At 36.5% G+C, this 21,070-nt stretch overlaps 1 protein-coding gene and 2 pseudogenes across 1 annotated transcript; 1 reads left to right on the top strand and 2 right to left on the bottom strand.

Annotated features, from left to right (window-relative positions):
- Positions 1-2,420: 2,420 nt before the first annotated feature.
- LOC106430354 (defensin-like protein 306) lies at positions 2,421-3,411 on the top strand. The gene is made up of 2 exons (XM_022707996.2): positions 2,421-2,909; positions 3,049-3,411. Exons 1-2 carry the CDS (start codon positions 2,861-2,863, stop codon positions 3,285-3,287), a joined length of 288 nt encoding a protein of 95 aa, XP_022563717.1. The 5' UTR covers positions 2,421-2,860; the 3' UTR covers positions 3,288-3,411.
- On the bottom strand, positions 2,867-2,951 carry LOC125592203 (annotated as a pseudogene).
- An 11,241-nt stretch (positions 3,412-14,652) lies between the features above and the next one.
- Positions 14,653-17,810, bottom strand: LOC125591632 (annotated as a pseudogene).
- Positions 17,811-21,070: the final 3,260 nt, after the last annotated feature.

The following is a 21,070-nucleotide window of genomic DNA, read 5'->3' on the forward strand; positions in this document are numbered from 1 at the left end:
TATAATACGGAAAATTTTAAGTTATCTACGATAGCAGTTCAGTAAAACGTGCTATAATAATCTGCTATCAATGTAGACTTTTTTGTAGTGTCGGAGTCGTCTCGCTTTCAAGATACTGATAATTAAATCAAAGAATTTTTTTGAAAATTTTCATTACTTTCTTCTTGGTTGCAATCACATTGTGAAGCTGATAGGGAAGAGAGGCAACCTGCAAAAATCATTGAAAACAAATTAGCTAGAAAAGACTTAAAAAAATGCAGACATTGTACATAGTCAACATATTCTTTAAAAGCTTCAACAACCTCAGCATGCTTTGCGATCGCCAAGTTCCTAGCATGATCGCTGTCTCTGGTTCTTTGATTTCTTATTCCATCAACTTTTCCTGATGTCTCTTTTTTTTGATTTGTTGTCAAGTTACATTTACACACGAAGCTGTTTTATAGCAGAGGAGGGATACATGTGAGAATTAAAACAAAAGAAAACACAATAATAAATTTAAGTAAAGATAGTTTATATGGTATTTAAATATAATAAATATATTTGAATATAGTCAAAACAGAGATTTTTGTAAATATTTTTTAAATATTATATTCTGAAAATTAATTTGCAATATTTATTTATAAAATCATAATCATATATTCGGGTAAACATGGTTTAAATGGTCTTTAAATATAATAACATATATAACATTCAAACAATCATGTATATTTCTCTTGTTATGTTGACCGAATATTAATACAACATCTAATAGTCATATACATTTTTATAAGAGATGATACATTTTAATCCAAACAATTTTTTTTAAAACAACTGTTATGTTAAAAAACATGATATCACTTCAGTCATATATTTAAACTAAGCTTTGAGCGTTAGAGAGGTTAATTAATAAAAAACAGCTATTTACGTAAAAATAATAAAATATAAAAAATTAAAAACTAAATAGAAACGAGGGAAAATTTCACTTTTACCTTCCTTTTGGTACCACAATTCATTTTAACTTTTATTATGGAACATTTTCAACCATACCTTTTTTCACTGAAGAGTCAAAAGAACATTCTATCCTTGCTTATAGACATATAAATAAAAATAATTAAATAATAATAATAATAAAAATTATAGTTTTCGAATTATATGTTTTCAAATTGAAGTTTTTTATAATTTTTATGCATTTTTTTTTTTTTTTTTCTTCAAATTGTCCTCTTGAAATTCAAAATTTTTTTTGAAACTATTTTAAAAAAAAAATTATTTATGTATTTATTAAAATTTTAATCTTACCCTTTAAATCTAAACCATAAGTCTAAACTTATAAACCATAGGGTTATAAGTGTCTATTTACTTTTTTTAAAGTGAAGGTAAATGTGGTTAAGATGAAAATGAAAAACGGTATTATGAATGTGGTAGTTTAGACAATTTTTGAGAGAGCCCCCCCCCTTTGGTTTAGTCGTTAAAGTCCGTAAATTTTATAAAAAATTATGAAAAACACATCCAAGAACTAATTCGTGATTAAAACATAGATTCTAAAAAATAAAAAAAAATCATAATCTTGATATTATTCAGAAATATTTATTTTAAAATCATAATTGGTTATTCATAGAATATTTTTATTTGATCTTCAAATACAACAACATATACAAGATTTCGTTAACATGTGTACTTCTGTATAGCAAAGGTCAATATTAGATTTGCTACGTTGGTGATGAAGAATCAGCTGTATTGGAGCTTAAACCAAGTCGAGATTGACAATTGGGTTATATGGTATTGCTTGACATCCGGTTAATTATTATTCAATGGTTTACGGTTATTAAAGTCGGTTATCAGTTGTACTTTGTTTAATATAAAAGCAAAGCTCGTGCGTTGTACAGGTTATCAGAGAAATATATATTGTATTAGGGTTACAAACTTTCAACGTACAGGTTATCAGAGAAATATATATTGTATTAGGGTTACAAACTTTAGGTCATAACCGTTGTGTGATCTTGGAGAGTTAGTGATTTACCTTGCCAGACTTCAGAGACGTAGCCACAACGGTGAACTCTGGATAATCAATTAATCTATGTGTGTGCTCTTGTTCTTATTTTCGTTTCTCATTTTTTTCTTGCGTATTCGTATTCCTGAGTCGTTTCCGTGAGAGTTTCGTGTTTGTAAACTTGTGCAACGTGAGTTCGAGGTCGAACGACTTCACAGTTTAGGTCGAATATCAAAAACAAGCTTGAACACTTAAAAGATTTGACTCTATCTTCTTAAATTATTTGCTCCCTTGCTCACCGGCCGTTAGGACCGGCCGGAAATTAGTTAACTAGTTTATTTTTCTGAATTCATATTCAACCCTTCGTTTCTCTCTATCCAGTACTAATTTTATGTTTATGTTCCTCTCTATATGTGTGTTCAAAAAAAAAAAAAAAAAAAAAAAAGTTCCTCTCTATATGATCAAGAATGCAGTGTTAATGTAAATCATATTATTTTTCATTAAATATATATTTCCCTCATTCAACTTTAGTCAGCTTTGAATGTCTTTTATAGTCTTGCTTTAAAGACGAAAAACGATCTCCTTCCCGATTTACCTTAGATTCGTCAAAATTGAGGCATCCAAACTAGGTATAACTATTATTCTCCTTCTAAATATAAAGAGTCAGCTAAAACCAAATAAAATATTGTTGAAGAACGAAATCTGAGGATGCCCGATAGGCAATATAAAGGAAATAAATCAAGGTTTTATTAAAACCAAATGCAAATATTGACTAGTGAATCAGTTAACAGAACAGATTGCTCGCAATTAAAATTATAAATAGTCTTCAAATATTCATGTAAGTCACACAAACAACATATAATTACAATAGAAAATACAATTTACTCAATAGAAATGGAGAAAGTAGCTTTCATATTCATCGGTCTTATACTTTTCTCAACATGTAAGTTTTTCCTAAATCATATCTTAGTTATTCATCACCATTGTAGATTTCTGATTATCACCATCGTTATTATCATCAGTTCATCATGATGACCATATTAATAATTAACAATATATATTATCCTGTCTTACTCTAACAGGCACTCTTATTCTAGCACAATCTTGTGAAACGGCCTCTGATTGTGTTCATCTGAAATGTGTAACGAAGATCAAATGTGAGGACAACCATTGTAAATGCGTCAATCCAAAACACATAGCTTTACCACTTGACACGAACTGTGGTGTTGCTGCTTGCATTGACTTTTGCAAGGCGAAAGGTGAACAAGCTTATGCTTGTATCTTAAACCAGTGTTATTGTCGTAAACCTCCTATCTACTAAGTAACAATATTGGCATGTTCAACTACTGTTATTTTCACAAATTCTTGTTCAAGACTTTTATTATAAATTTATAATAGTCTTTTCTATCAAATAAAAATAATAAAAGAAGATATTAATGTTTCAATTCTACGATTTTTTTCATCAGTTGTCTTTTTCAAGGGCATTTTTCTCGGCGTGGATTAAATTTCAATCATATACTCAAAGTAGTATAAGAGATGTCAATCCAATCCTAAATTGTTTTAAGCAATGAGAATAAAAATTATTTGCCTAATCTAAACAATCAAGATGTAGTTGAATGGTATCAAGTAACTAGCAAGAAATCAAGTTCACAAGAGCAATGAAACTAAACAAGTATTCAATCAATAGTTAAATATGGATCCATGGGCAAGGACACTGATTTAAGGTGATCAAGATTCAATCTAGAGTACTCATACAATGATCATTCATATTCTACAGGTCTAGACAATTACAAGTAAATTAATCTATTTCCATAGCAATAATCCCTATGCTACTCAAGAATCAGACATCAATTTCCATTAGCTTATAAGCTGATAAGTATAAATTTTACTCCTCAAGTAGTTGTAGTACAAGAGGTATCAATTCAATTTTACGACAATGTAAGCAGTAAGAATGCAAGTCATACAACTTAATCTAAGTGCAATCAGTGTAATCAAGTTGATAAGTAACAATTTGCAATTAAGATAACTAGTAACCAAAACAATGGAATAAACAAGCTATCAGTCAACAAGTTTTCCTAAATCTAGAACACAAATTTAGATCATTTCTTTCCCAGATAAAAACCATATGCAATCAAGAACTAAACATCAAATTCCTTTGGTTTAAATCATTTAAGCATGCATTTCAAACAAGTCTACTAACTATCTAACAATCATAGAATCAAATCCTTTGGCTATTCAAGGTAGAGCATATATAAATTCATTTAAGCATATCATAAACACCTTCAGTGCAGAACTCATCTTAAGATCTAGATATGAGTGATCAAGTCTTATCTAGCATTAGTAACCTTAGATAGCAAGGAAACAAGTAGATTAATTACTAAACACCTTAACTCTTTACTTTATCACTCTAATCACCCTAACCCATAGATATAATAGGAGTATACTCACTAATCCTCATGAAAAAACCCAAAAACCATGGATGATTCAAGGCTTATCATGTTAGAAAGCAAGTTTAATCCAACAAACACAAAGAAATAAAATGAAAAGAAACTAAAGATTGAATCTTTCACCAAAATAGCAATGTGTTCAAAGAGAAAACAAGATGATCAGGGGTTTTGGCATAAAAGAGTATTTATAGGCCTTTAAAAACAAGTTGGGTCGATCCAACAAACATGGGTCAACAAGAAGCCTACATCAAAGACATTAGTTATAACTAGTTTATCTAGCATTGAAATGGTGTCACACGCTGCAGGTACCTTCATGCATCAACAAGCCTACATCAAAGACATTCTCCATCAGGCCTCAATGTCTGAATGCAACCCGATCCCCACGCCTCTCCCACAGAGAATAAACAACTACAGCTCAGAACCGTTCCCTGAACCAACCTACTTCCGCAGCCTAGCTGGAAAACTGCTTTACATGACTATAACAAGACCCGACATACATTATGCTGTCAAAAATAAATCTTATTTATTGACTGACAATTGAAGCAATTTCTTACAGCTGAATTTCATCTCTTCCTCACTTTCATACTACTGATTCTACTGATAATTGATAAAATGAAACAATTGAATTCACCAGAGATATCCTTTTGTTCAAGCTATGATCTTCACATCACTAACCGCATGCTCGTTGAGCTTTACGAGGGTTCTTGATGGCAGACTCTTTACGTTCTTGTTCTCTGATCCTCTGCCTCCAAAGTTGAAAAAGGGCTGTTGTAGCCAGCATTGCAGATCGCACGGTCCTTGTGCTTTGTAAGTCCTTGAAGCCTCTCAATCATCCTCCTTGACTCTTTAAGGTTTGGAGTGACGTTGATCTTCATGAGCAGTGAGATAGCTTCTACGCATCTGCTTTGCCAGAGAGAATAAATACACTTAGCGTTGGCCACGTCAGCCGCTTTCTTTGCTGCTTCGAACAACTCCACCATCTCCTCTGTTTTACCCGCAGGTTTAGGGTTTCTAGAATCCTTCACTGGAACGTTCTTGCAAGCAGAAACTCTCGGAATTTTGGTTGTAACCTTACCATCTTTGTCTTTGATGTCCTGTCTCGATTGATGAGGAAGAGCCGTAGTAGTAACAGATGAAATCTTGTCAGCATCTTTAAGTAATCCACATGACTTGCAAGCATCGGTCTTTGTCTCAGTCCTTACTACAGGTTCCCGAGCGAGAGTTTTGTGATCTTGTTTCTTGTCTGAAAGACTGAAACCAAAAGGATTGGTCTTCAACTCCAAGCAGAAGCGTGTACTTTCTTGTTTCTTCGGCTTCTTCAGACGAGCTTTGTTAAGACCGACCGATTTGTCTGATCCTTGCGAGTAGAGCGTCTTCAACAAAGAAGTGAACAACGATTGAGATTCTTCCCGGATTCTAGGGCTCCGATTATGTTTTCTCAAAGTCTCTAGTTTGAAAATTGACTTGGAGAAGTAAAGAATATCCTTGAACCGAATCAATATTGTACCAGGGCTCCGAGTATTGGCAGCACCAATCAAATCTTTCGTCTTCTCTTTTCTTTCTTCGTACGTATGTTGGTTCTCAGGTGGCTTAGGGTTTGATGAATGATAAACGAAAAGAAGAAAATAAGGAACTAATGAGAGTGTAGTGAAATAATCGTAGTAGCTTAGAACCATGTGTTTGTTATAAATTTGGTCATCGAAATTCAAATATTTATTTGGCAAGAATTTATACTTTTATTAAAAAAATATATAGTATAAACTCCATACTTTTAGGGGGTGTATTGGATCAAGAGTTTTAAGAGATTATAGATTTTCATTAAAATCTCATGTTATTCAACTAATGATTTCTAAATATCTTCTCAAATCATCTGTTATTGAATATGAGATTTAGGTAAAGCCTTCAAAAATCATCTGAAATGTTCTGTTATTTCATCAATAATTCATAAAGACCATATCAAATCCATTATTATTGAAAACTAAACAATTTTTTGAAACAAAATTTATGAAATGGATTTGAGTAGACTTTACATCCATTTGTAGTTAAAAATAGTGATAATGAAATTCCACCTCTACATTAGTTATTCGGAGATATTTCAAAATAAAAGAGTTCAAATATGTGAAGAGTGAGACATTGTTCAATCTACCTCTCATCCTCTGACATCATTGATTTATCATTCCCCAGATTCTCAAGCTCCTTTGCCAATCAAATAAAAATCTCTAATTTTAATAGCCGATCATCTGTTTCTTGTTAGTGTTCTTCCCATTGGCAGCAATGTTAAAAAAAATGATGTTAAAAAGTATTTTAACGTAATTAAGCAAGTTGTTCTCTTTTGTTAAACATGAGTCTGCAGAATAAAAGAGAAAGAGAGACACAGGTATGAGATTGTGATTACTCTCTTATCTCTACTTTATGACTCGTTGGTTTGGTGGACTAAGATTTTGTTGTGATAGAAACACGAGCCAGACTACTACAGTTAAAGTCCAATAAAGAGTTGATTGTCATAGAAAAATGAGGTGCCGATCAAGAACTTGACTTTCCTTTCAATTTATGGTTTGGCTCTGGCAGATTTTAAGTAAAACATGAGATGAATAAATGATGGTCATATGAATATTTCAGTGTATGTATCCTCAAAGTTATGTTCTGTGTAGTTACAAAAAAAAGGTTATGTTCTATGGGTGAAAGTATTTGACGTTGACTCGCTGAGGACTTATGAAAGACATTCCATTGCTTGCATCTGCAAGAGTTGCATAATCAAAAGTTGGACTTGGAAAAGTGACTGACTTTAACCAAAATTAGAGTTAAGAATTATTTCAAATCATCTAAACTATTCTGAAAGTTAAAAAAAATATTATCAAATCATCACTTATTTTTTCCGTCCTTTTTAGATTTTACCAACATCAGTTATATTTACTCAAACTCTCCTTAAATCCCACCATATCTAAAATCCATCAAACCATTCTTAAATCAATATTTCAATACATCCCCCTTAAGTGGTTTGTAAATTCATTATGAACTAATATCATAGAAAGTTACACAATTGATCTGATGTATCCCAAAAGGATGATTTTTCTATTGGATCTTGCCTTTTTTTTCTCTATTTCTAATAGATGTATATATGTGTTTCACCAAATCTATTTTATAATCATTTGGGGGTTTTTTGCAAAATTGACTCAAAATTCAAAGTCAAACCTAAAACTAACCCATGTTTTTTTTGGATTTTTCTTTTGTCCTATTCACCCCACAAGTTCATATAATTCATGAAAATGCCATGAAATCTTTTTTTTCTGAAAATGACATTTTTACTCTCTCACCCTCATCATCTTCAAGTAATTACAAGATTGTCATTGTCATCAATACCCCAACCACCATGAACAACCAATTTGAAGCTCTTAATGCACCTAAAATCGATTTACACTCTCTCTTTCTCACTTGTTATGAACTAAAACCAACATCTCTTTCACTTTGCCTCCATATTCATCCAAAAAACTCAAGCTTTTGATTCAAATTTTTTTTATGGTTGATAGTGTCATTCAAGCATACTATTCTTGGTGGGTTACTTTCGTTTGAGATTCTGGGTGGTTGGAGAAGACTCTGTGTGCTAAGGAAGTCATCTCACTAGTTTAAGGTATGAAATTAGAATTTTTTCCAGATCTGTTCGTGTAGAAGACTTACCCGTAAGTAATCTGGCTGTAGAAGACTTACGGGTAAGTTTTCTGGTCAAACGTCGTCATCTTTGTTTGTTAAAAAAAATCTAGTGAATACCCTAGACGACTTACTGATAAGTCGTCTAGGATAAACGGGTTAGTTTTGCATTTGACCGAATTGTGTCAGATATTTGACTTTTCCTGGACGACTTACCAGTAAGTCGTCTCCGGGAAAACAAAAATTTCAATATTTTATTAAACCTGGACGACTTATATGTAAGTTGTCTCAGATTACTTTTGCAATTGGAAAATAAAACTTAAATATTTAACTTTTCCCAGACGACTTACGCGGAAGTCGTCAAGTAAGACGACTTACTTGAAAGTCGTCCAGGATAAGCAAAGTCGTCCAGATTTATTTCCTAGATTCTGGTCAAACCTTGCTTATCTTGGACGACTTTCTCGTACGTCGTCTGCCTGGACGACTTTCAAGTAAGTCGTTTGGGTAAAGTTAAATATTTAAGTTTCTTTTTCGAATTGCAAACTAACCTGAGAAGACTTAACAAACAAAGCTGGACGACTTACTTGTAAGTCGTCCTATTTAAAATTCAATTGCAAAAATGACCTATTTGGACGACTTACTGGTAAGTCTTCCAGACGACTTACTGGTATGTCGTCTGCGTCAATGTTTAGTAAACTTTTATTTTCTCTATGTTTACTAATGTGTTTTAATTTTGAATTTTTGTAGATGATGCGTCAGTTACATGCAGTGTATGGAGAATGGTTGTTGAAAGATTGCCGTTGGGATTTTGAGGTTGATAATGTCAAAGGAGCGATAATCATTTTTTGGGGGGAAGGTTCGACACATGCTGAACTTGTTGCAATGACTCAAGAAGATTAAAACCTGGACATGAGCACATAATCTGTGGAGATAACCTACTCATTATCAGCAGAAATGATACAGGCTCCAGACACCCCTCCTATTAATGTTACAAGTGATAGACAAGTCGAAACTTGCACGAGATAACCAAAACGCATGGAGTACGGCTTTGTGTATCAAGCCGTAGCAAGGTGGAAATGGTTTCAGAGTTCAGGGAAGCAGATGATGAAGCTGATGAAGCTGATGAATGTTTTGAAGATGATGATGATGATTTGGTTGAAGATGAAAATCATGATGGGGAGGAGGATGATGGGGAGGAGGATGCTGGTATCTCTATTGTTGCTGAAGCGGACGAGAATGGTGAGGATTACAGTGTTTATGGAAAGGTTGAAGATGAGGATGAGGAAGATGATGATATGTGTTTTGAAGATATCAAAAAGATTGAAGGAGGAAGATCGAATGGTAACAGTATCTATGTCAACCAGAGTTTTGTTAGCCAGGATGCACTGCTTTCCGAGCTGCGGTTGACAGCAGTGATGTTTAGGTTCTCCTTCAGAATATATAAGTCAACGAAAACTCTCCTTGTGACAACATGTCCGGTTAGTGGTTGTCAATGGAAGGTCAGAGCGAGTGTGAAACATGGGACAAACACGTTTTGGGTAACAAAGTATGTGGAAAAACATACATGCTCAGTGGGAGACCGACTCGCTCAGCGGAGACTTTGTACTCGGAAGTATGTTGGTAGACTTTTCATTGATCGTGTTGGAATCATTGGTGGGTTGAATCCGCAGCATATCACTGATGCAATGAAGAACATGTTTGGCATGACGCTTGATTACACCACTTCATACATAGTACTTTTATATGCACAAACATTGGTGAGAGGATAAGCAGAAGATGGGTATCCGCGTTTGCCATCATATCTCGAGCAAATCTCCTTAGCAAATCCCGATTCTATCACGACTATAGAACTTGATTCTATCAATAGATTTAAGTATGTATTTCTCTCTTTAGGAGCTTCTATCAAAGGTTTTAAGTATCAGAGAAGGGTCATTGTGGTGGATGGGACTCACCTAAGTGGGAAGTATGGAGGTGTTATGTTAGTTGCAGCCGCACAAGATGAGAATTTTCAGATATTTCCATTGGCTTTTGGGATCATAGATGCTGAAGATGAACCTTCTTGGGAATGGTTTTTCACAAAATTGGCTAGTTGTGTATCTGATGAGCAGCCTCTAGTGATAGTCTCCGACCGGCACATGGCCATTAAAAGTGCGTGTGATAAGGTGTTTCCTTGGGCAACCCGAGGAATATGTTATTATCACATTCAAGAGAACATTGTCAAAAAGTATAAAGGGAAACATCTCTTGTACTTGGTGAAAGGTGCTGCTTATGCTCATACGGTTTCAGATTTTGACCGGTACATGACTGAGATACGAAGTGCAAACCCGGACCTTGCAACGTATTTGGAGAATGCTGACGTCAGCCTATGGTCAAGGGTTTATTGTCAGGGGGACAGGTACAACATAAAGACAAGCAACATCGCTGAATCTATTAATTCCGCTCTGAAGCGAGCTAGAGGATTTCCGGTTTAGTTCCCGTTGGAGTTCATAAGGGAGAAGCTAGGAAAGTGGTTTTGGAAAAGGAGAGAAGATGCTTTGAGTCTCCCAACTCAACATAGTCGAGGTGTTGAATACTTGCTTGCTGTTCGATCGGAGATAGCAAATATGATGACAGTACAACCAATTGATGGATGACGATTCTTTGTGAAAGGTGGCAAAATGGACTGTGTGGTTGGTTTGGAACATGGAAAGTGTGATTGTGGTGTCTATGCAGTGGAGAAAATACCTTGCTCTCATGCTATAGCTGCTGGAACATCTGCTGGTTTGCATATCTCCACACTTGTATGTCCAGTGTACTCAAAGGATTTTCTGTTTGCAGGATACTCAGAGAATATATATCCTTGTGTTGGACAACAAGTTGAGGAACTCACATGCTTTCCTCCGGATGTAAAGCGTGGTCCGGGAAGACAGAAGAAATCAAGATGGCAATCTTGGTTGGAGCTATCCAGGATGAGAGGACGCAAACCCCGGAAGCAACACAGGGTTTATAGATGCTCAAAATGCACGGAAACTGGCAATACGAAACCACAATGTAAGTCGTCCAGTGTTTAGTCATCTAGAAGACTTTCAATTAAGTCGTCCAGAAGGTCGTTCAGTGTTTAGTCTTTTAGATGACCTTCAAGTAAGTCGTCCAGTGTTTAGTCTTCCAGAAGACCTTCAATTAAGTCGTCCAGAAGGTCGTCCAGTTAGTCGTCTACGGTTTTTTCTTCCAGAAGACCTTCAAGTTAGTCTTCCAGTGTTTAGTCTTCCAGAAGACCTTCAATTAAGTCGTCCAGTTAGTCATCCATCGTTTTTTATTCCAGAAGACCTTCATGTTAGTCGTCCAGTGTTTAAGCTTCCAGAAGACCTTCAATTAAGTCTTTTAGAAGGTCGTCAAGTTAGTCGTCGATGTTTTTTTCTTCTAGAAGACCTTCAAGTTAGTCGTCCAGTGTTTAGTCTTCTAGAAGACCTTCAATTAAGTCGTCCAGAAGGTCGTACAGTTAGTCGTCCAGTGTTTACTCTATGTATTAAAAATTTGTGTTATGAACTTATCTGTGTCAACTTCTTTGTCAAATTGCACTACCAAACAAATTTGAGATGGTCTTGCCCTTTATATTATCCGAAATATAGTTACAAAAGGTCACTGCTCAGAAGACTTTCCAAACTACTTATAGTTAAGTCGTCCAACATTCCAGACGACTTAACTGTAAGTCTTCTGCGCAGAATATAGTTACAAAATAGGGATCATCAAATTCAAATACAAAATAGGCATCAAGTTCAAATACACACATCAGCCTAATCTATCATACAAAATAATCCAACATAGCGTATTTATCACCCCTCATAGACTACTGTTATTTTAATACATAGACTACTGTAAACAAAGTGTTACTACGAAATTAAGCTTTTTGAAGCGTTTTTAAAACTAAACTAGATTTTGACCCGCGCTTGGGAAGCGCGGGTTAATTTTTGATTTATTTTTAATAATTATGAAATTCCGGTTTTGAATCATATAATTTTGATGATTATATGAAAAATATACCTGGTTTGCATAGGCACTATTGGTTTATATGAAATTTGATCATGTGTTTGTGTTTTTGTGGAATTTGTTTGAAATCTATTTGAATATTAATTTGTGTTTATAAGTATAGAAATTTGAGAATGAGGTAGATATAGTGTTATCAGCAAATATTTTTGTTACATTTATTTGTATGTATATCAACTACCAAACTACCCAAATATAAACCCAAGTAGTAAAAATATTAGTTTCTCAAAAAAAAAAGTAAAAATATTCTTTTTATTTTTAATAGTATCTATATTATAAATATAAACAAAATTATCAATTTGAGACATATGTTTCATTATTAAAAGTTAGTTTAAATAAGTGTTTATTTATGTATTTAATGGTCCTAAGTTTCTGGGCTTTTTCATAATTTAAATTTAAAATGGGTCTAAATTTAATTTTGTTTAAATTATGTTCCGGTCCAACCCCAGTCATCAAATTCTCTCTGCCGACAACAAAGAGATAAAGACTTCTTCCTGTTTATATCGAAAGTTTAAAAAAAATCTCCGACAGCGATACATTAATTCGTAGGAGTTCGCCGCCGAGTGGTTCCTCTAAAATCTGAACCGGTAAATCTTCTCTCCCTTATTTCTTCTTCCAGAAGACCTTCAATTAAGTCTTTTAGAAGGTCGTCAAGTTAGTCGTCGAGGTTTTTTTCTTCCAGAAGACCTTCAAGTTAGTCGTCCAGTGTTTAGTCTTCTAGAAAACCTTCAATTAAGTCGTCCAGAAGGTCGTACAGTTAGTCGTCCAGTGTTTACTCTATGTATTAAAAATTTGTGTTATGAACTTATCTGTGTCAACTTCTTTGTCAAATTGCACTACCAAACAAATTTGAGATGGTCTTGCCCTTTATATTATCCAAAATATAGTTACAAAAGGTCACTGCTCAGAAGACTTTCCAGACTACTTATAGTTAAGTCGTCCAACATTCTAGACGACTTAACTGTAAGTCTTCTGCGCAGAATATAGTTACAAAATATAGATCAAGTTCGGATACAAAATAGGCATCAAGTTCAAATACACACATCCGCCTAATCTATAATACAAAATAATCTAACGTAGCCTATTTATCACCCCTCATACGCACCCAGGTTGGCATCATTGTTCTTGTTTTCGAACTCATGCGCATCAGGAAGCTCTTAAAATATATCCACCACCATCTTATCCTCATAGTCTTCCCGTTGGCCTTACCAAAGTTTTTTTTACTAAACTCTATCCCAAGAGCATGACATTCAATGTACTTTAGAGTGTACATGCCACAATCACCAGCTCGAGCCGGAGGTATATTGGTCGGTCTATCATATGTGAATGGCTCCAGGCTGTATTGGGCACGTTGTTCATCCGAGGAAGCGCACTCAACAAGCAGATAAGGGACCATGTAGAGAAAAGGCTTCATTACCACATCGAGTTCTTTTGGTGAGATACTGGAACAAATGCTGTCAAAGACGACTATGTGCCTCTTAGGGATCGATATCCACATAGCAATCCAAGTCGTCTACAAAGAAGACTTATCAGTAAGTCATCTAAGTCATAGCAGAAGACTTACACAGTCCTACAACCACTCTAAGGAGGTTCGGAGGATTTGATACAACCAAGTTTTATTTTTACGTGGTTTTTTATCGAGAGGTATTCTATAATGACTGCAAACACAAAATGTTGAAAAGCAATAAGTTTTTGTAGACTAAAGCAAGCTATTATGGGAAAAGCAAATACTTACGGACAAGTTTTCAACCAATCAGCGAGCTCCTTCAACTTCTTCTTGTCAATTGGTGCAAAAGGATTATAGCCTGGATAAAGCTTTTTGTTTGGAATGATCACTCTGACCGTGCTGTTTGCCGTATAAGGAGATTGCTGTGAGGCAGCAAGTTTCCTAGTTCGATCACTCTTTGCACGGCAAAGTGCCAAAGCAGCATCCCTCTTTTCCTGATATCTAGCATCCTCCTTCTGTATATCCGAAACAGTGGGTTGATTTTTGTCCAATAGAACAAGGCTCGGTTCTGGAGCTTTATCTTTCGAGGAACTAGCATCTTCGGGCACAGCTGTGGGGTTTTTTCTTCCAGAAGACCTTCAAGTAAGTCATCCAGTGTCTAGTCTTCCAGAAGACGTTCAATTAAGTCGTCCAGAAGGTCGTTCAGTTAGTCGTCCAGTTAGTCGTCCAGGGTTTTTTCTTCTAGAAGACCTTCAAGTTAGTCGTCCAGTGTTTAGTCTTCCAGAAAACCTTCAATTAAGTCGTCCAGAAGGTCGTCCAGTTAGTCGTCCAGGGTTTTTTCTTCCAAAAGACCTTCAATTAAGTCGTCCAGAAGGTCGTCTAGTTAGTCGTCCATGTTTTTTTCTTCCAGAAGACCTTCAAGTTAGTCGTCTAGTGTTTAGTCTTCTAGAAGACCTTCAATTAAGTCGTCCAGATGGTCGTCCAGTTAGTCGTCAAGTGTTTCCTCTATGTATTAAAAATTTGTGTTATGAACTTATCTGTGTCAACTTCTTTGTCAAATTGCACTACCAAACAAATTTGAGATGGTCTTGCCCTTTATATTATCCGAAATATAGTTACAAAAGGTTACTGCTCAGAAGACTTTCCAGACTACTTATAGTTAAGTCGTCCAACATTCTAGACGACTTAACTGTAAGTCTTCTGCGCAGAATATAGTTACAAAATAGAGATCAAGTTCGAATACAAAATAGGCATCAATTTCAAATACACACATCAGCCTAATCTATCATACAAAATAATCTAACGTAGCCTATTTATTACCCCTCATACGCACCCAGGTTGGCATCATTGTTCTTGTTTTCGAACTCATGCACATCAGGAAGCTCTTAAAATATATCCATCGCCATCTTATCCCTCATAGTCTTCCCGTTGGCCTTAGCAAAGTCTTTTTTACTAAACTCTATCCCAAGAGCATGACATTCAATGTACTTTAGAGTGTACACGCCATAATCACCAGCTCGGGCAGGAGGTATATTGGTCGGTCTATCATATGTGAATGGCTCGAGGCTGTATTGGGCACGTTGTTCGTCTGAGGAAGCGCACTCAACAAGAAGATAAGGGACCATGTAGAGAAAAGGCTTCATTACCACATCGAGTTCTTTTGGGGAGATACTGGAACAATTGCTGTCAAAGACGACTATGTGCCTCTTAGGGATCGATATCCACATAGCAATCCAAGTCGTCTACAAAGAAGACTTATCAGTAAGTCATCTAAGTCATAGCAGAAGACTTACACAGTCCTCCAGCCACTCTAAGGAGGTTCGGAGGATTTGATACCACCAAGTTCTATTTTTACGTGGTTTTTTATCGAGAGGTGTTCTATAATGACTGCAAACACAAAATGTTGAAAAGCAATAAGTTTTTGTAGACTAAAGCAAGCTATTATGGGAAAATCAAACACTTACAGACAAGTTTTCAACCAATCAACGAGATCCTTCAACTTCTTCTTGTCAATTGGTGCAAAAGGATTATAGCCTGGATAAAGCTTTTTGTTTGGAATGATCACTCTGGCCGTGCTGTTTGCCGTATAAGGAGATTGCTGTGAGGCAGCAAGTTTCCTTGTTCGATCACTCTTTGCACGGCAAAGTGCCAAAGCAGCATCCCTCTTTTCCAGATATCTAGCATCCTCCTTCTGTAAATCCGAAACAGTGGGTTGATTTTTGTCCAATAGAACAAGGCTCGGTTCTGGAGCTTTATCTTTCGAGGAACTAGCATCTGCGGGCACAGCTGCGGGCACATCTGGACCTTTATCCTCCGCCAAGCTCGTCCTTCCCGCATTCGTCCCATTAACACTTTCACTCAGCAATATACAAGATGGGTTTATACAATAATAACCAAAGATCCATTTCAAACAATAATAACCAATGAGTGTCTTCAAACATGAAACAAAATACATATATAAGATCCATACACTATAAACAAAGAATACATGTTCTGACAGACAAGAAACAAAGCAAATGCAACTTTTCAGTTCTTATTCTTAAGACTTTGTCTAGTCAATCTCTTGTTGGGAGAGGATTTGTTACTAACCCCGGGTTCCAGCGTCGATTTAGGTGGAGAGGTAATGTTTTGAGATGATGTCCCTTTCCGTTTTGTGGTGATACCAACCTTCTTCTCCACAGCTTCCACCCTTTCCGACAGATACTTGATCTCCTTAAGGCACGTCCCAAACCCTTCTCTCATGGCATCAGCTATGTCCTTGAACATGGTTTTAATATCCTCTTTGGTCAACCCATCAACAGTCGTAGCACCTCTTCACTAGCCTCTGCAGCTGCCTCTTCACTAGCCTCTGCAGCTGCCTCTTCACTAGCTTCTGCAGGTGCCTCTTTACGAGCTTTCTTCCGAGGTCTTGGACTGTCTTCCTTCACTACCTTTTTCTTCGCCGGACTCACAACCGCCGGCTTTGTATTGACCCAAGTACCGGTGACTTCCCAGCAATCCATGGTACACTTCCACGGTTTCTTCACAAACATGAGTTTAATTATGTTCTCCGCGGGCGTGTCCTCAACATCAAACTCCCATTTTGGAAACATTTGACCAATGTCCTTCTGAACAAAGTTGATCACCCTAGTCTGCAGTAAATAGAAGATATGAACTTAGATATTTGACGGATCAAGAAAGATGGAAAGAAAAGACTTCGCAGACGACTTAATTATAAGTCGTCTGGAAAGACTTTCAGTTGGACGACTTAGTAAACGATTTATAATTAAGTCGTCTGGAAAGTCTTCCAGCTGGAAGACTTAGTAGAAGACTTATAATTAAGTAGTCTGGATAGTCTTCCCATACGACTTAATTATAAGTCTTCTACTAAGTCATCCAGCTGAAAGACTTTCCAGACGACTTAATTATAAGTCTTCTGCGAAATCGTCCAGAGTGAAGTAAATACCTGACTGAGGATAGCCTCTTTAAACTGTTTGCGTCCTTTGCGACCCTTGTAAGCCAGTATCGGTGGAGACGGATTGTTTGGGAGAGGATTACCATAAGTATCACCCAATTCCGGAAGAGCTGTGTACACCCAGACCTGGAGAGCTTGCGCAAACCCATTAATAGTGTAACAACCCGAAATATCTCTGCCCTTCACAGAGTCCATCAGCACCTTAAACGCGACTCTCCCCCATGGATAATTCTCAAACCGTTCTAGCTTCATCACTAGCCTTGCGAGCCTAACCCGTGTAGGGGTTGAATACTTTCTCCCTTCAATGTGTCCAGTGAAGATGGCAAGGTACGCGAGCCGCTTGTGATCATCCCGAGACCACCCTTCTCATCTCTCAAATGCTGCTATTATCTCCTGAGTAGATGGCCCAGCTTCGACATGAACTCCCAACATCTCCCAAAAAGAAGTCAACTCCTTTGTAACAACACAGTGAGGTTTCTCAAGGTCATCCATGTACTCGCAGTTTAGACCAGTGAGGTTTTCAAACTCTAAAGGTGAAATACCCACAGATTGTGGACCAACGAGACTTCACAGCTCATACTTCTTCTTTATGTCCAGCTGGAAACCGAGCATATAGTGAACCAGCCTTGAAGCCCAATCAAATCCCATCTCTTGGAACTTGATGAAAACTCCCAACTTCGACTCCTTCAGCTCTTCATATTCGTCATCATGAAGAGCTTTCTTTAAAGCAGCATGCAACGTCCAACAAATATGATACGAAATGCTATGCACTGCGGGGGGCTCTTCCCCTAATGTATATATCCTACGGGGGAGTTCTGGCATCTCCATTTTTTTTGTCTGCAAAACAACCAAAGACAACCATCTCAAACAATCAAAGACTTATAATTAAGTCGTCTGGCAAGTTTTCCAACTGAAAGACTTATAATTAAGTCGTCTGGAAAGTATTCCAGCTGGAAGACTTTCCAGACGACTTAATTATAAGTCTTCCAAGACTTCCAGTTTTATGTTCATTTTTCCTCAATCAATCACTCGACATTAAGAGATATAACTTACCGGCGGCGGAGTTCAACGAGACGCCTCTGAGAGAATGCGCGCTAGGGTTTCCTCTCGGATCTTAAATAGAGGAAGCGGCTGTGAGAACGGTGGTGAGAACGACGGTGATAACGGCGGAGAGATAACCGGCGGTGAGATAACCGGCGGTGAGAATGATGGATTAGAGAGAATCGACGGAAATCGCCTTCGAAATCGCCTTTGAGAGAAACGGCGTTAGGGTTTTCTGATTTTCGCAAAACAGTGAATAAAAAAACACCTTATATTTGGCCGGTAAATAATCCGGTTAGGTTTAAAAGTACATTGTAAAATTAAAGGTTCGGTCCGGTTTGGACGACTTACTAGTAAGTCGTCTGTTGAATACTGTACATCATACGACTTACTAGTAAGTCGTCCCAGACCCTATATTTAACCCCTAAACTAAATTGACTAAATTAACTAACTAACCACGTTATAAAGCCGTAGTTATACTTAAATAATGTTTACTATACACAGAAATAAACACACTTAGGTAAATTTTAAAGTTTTCAAAAAAACATTTATGCATTCCAAAATCTAACCCTAAGAACACATACAATACTACAACATATGTTGGCAAAGCCTAAACCAAAGAATATCATGACTCACTACTTTCACTCATCTATGTTGAAAACAATTAAATTTTGTTATATCTTAATTTATATCTCTTAAAACATATGTTAATTACATGATTTCAATTTTTTACTTATCAAAATATTTTTTACAAAAAATTTAAATTATTTCTAAGTAGAACTAGACCAGACGACTTACGAGGGTTAAAAACGTAAAAAATTTCGGTTTTTTTGTTTGTCCACAAGGGGCTGGTTGTAATTTCAATAGCCTTTTATGTTACTTTTTCATTTGATTCAAGTTTGGGTTTACTTTTGTGTTTGAAATCAAGTTGTGATTCATATTTGGCAACTTTCCCATCATTTGGAGTGATAAATATCTCTCTCTTTCTTTCTTTTCTATTTGTTTCAATGATTTTTAATATTGAAGTGCCATATTTTTTTTATGTTGAATGTAAATAAGAGTTTATACATTTTATTAATACTTATTTATCTGTAACATGACACTTCACATTAGCAACAATCGGTTAAAAGTGAGATTTATATATACTTTATCAATAATTTAAAGATTGTTTGAAAACTTATTATTTTCAAATAACTGGTTTAAAATTATTTTAAAATTCTATTAGTTTTAAAAGTGATATTGTTTTGAAGATGATGATGATGATTTGGTCGAAGATGAAAATCATGATGGGGAGGAAGATGATGGGAAGGAGGACGATGGGTTGGAGGATGTTGGTATTTCTATTGTTGCTGAAGCGGACGAGAATGGTGAGGATTACAGTGTTTATGGAAAGGTTGAAGATGAGGATGAGGAAGATGATAATATGTGTTTTGAAGATATCAAAAAGATTGAAGGAGGAAGATCGAATGGTAACAGTATCTATGTAAACCCAGAGTTTTGTTAGCAAGGATGCACTGCTTTCCGAGCTGCGGTTGACAGCAGTGAGGTTTAGGTTCTCCTTCAGAATATACAAGTCAACGAAAACTCTCCTTGTGACAACATGTCCGGTTAGTGGTTGTCAATGGAAGGTCAGAGCGAGTGTGAAACATGGGACAAACACGTTTTGGGTAACAAAGTATGTGGAAAAACATACATGCTCAGTGGGAGACCGACTCGCTCAGCGGAGATATTGTACTCCGAAGTATGTTGGTAGGCTTTTCATTGATCGTGTTGGAATCATTGATGGGTTGAATCCACAGCATATCACTGATGCAATGAAGAACATGTTTGGCATGACGCTTGATTACACCACTTCATACAGAGTACTTTTATATGCACAAACATTGGTGAGAGGATCAGCAGAAGATGGGTATTCGCGTTTGCCATCATATCTCGAGCAAATCTCCTTAGCAAATCCCGATTCTATCACGGCTATAGAACTTGATTCTATCAATAGATTTAAGTATCTATTTCTCTCTTTAGGAGCTTCTATCATAGGTTTTAAGTATCAGAGAAGGGTCATTGTGGTGGATGGGACTCACCTAAGTGGGAAGTATGGAGGTGTTATGTTAGTTGCAGCCGCACAAGATGAGAATTTTCAGATATTTCCATTGGCTTTTGGGATCGTAGATGCTGAAGATGAACCTTCTTGGGAATGGTTTTTCACAAAATTGGCTAGTTGTGTATCTGATGAGCAGCCTCTGGTGATAGTCTCCGACCGGCACGCGGCCATTAAAAGTGCGTGTGATAAGGTGTTTCCTTGGGCAACCCGAGGAATATGTTATTATCACCTTCAAGAATACATTGTCAAAAAGTATAAAGGGAAACATCTCTTGTACTTGGTGAAAGGTGCTGCTTATGCTCATACGGTTTCAGATTTTGACCGATACATGGCTGAGATACGGAGTGCAAACCCGGACCTTGCAACGTATTTGGAGAATGCTGACGTCAGCATATGGTCAAGGGTTTATTGTCAGGGGGACAGGTACAACATAAAGACAAGCAACATCGCTGAATCTATTAATTCCGCTTTGAAGCGAGCTAGAGGATTTCCGGTTTAGTTCCTGTTGGAGTTCATAAGGGAGAAGCTAGGAAAGTGGTTTTGGAAAAGGAGAGAAGATGCTTTGAGTCTCCCAACTCAACATAGTCGAGGTGTTGAATACTTGCTTGCTGTTTGATCGGAGATAGCAGATACGATGACGGTAGAACCAATTGATGGATGGCGATTCTTTGTGAAAGGTGGCAAAATGGACTGTGTGGTTGATTTGGAACATGGAAAGTGTGATTGTGGTGTCTATGCAGTGGAGAAAATACCTTGCTCTCATGCTATAGCTGCTGGAACATCTGCTGGTTTGCATATCTTCACACTTGTATGTCCAGTGTATTCAAAGGATTTTTTGTTTGCAGGATACTCAGAGAATATATATCCTTGTGTTGGACAACAAGTTGAGGAACGCACATGCTTTCCTCCGGATGTAAAGCGTGGTCCGGGAAGACAGAAGAAATCA

Source organism: Brassica napus, chromosome C8, assembly GCF_020379485.1.
Source record: "Brassica napus cultivar Da-Ae chromosome C8, Da-Ae, whole genome shotgun sequence".
NCBI classification, from domain to species: domain Eukaryota; kingdom Viridiplantae; phylum Streptophyta; class Magnoliopsida; order Brassicales; family Brassicaceae; genus Brassica; species Brassica napus.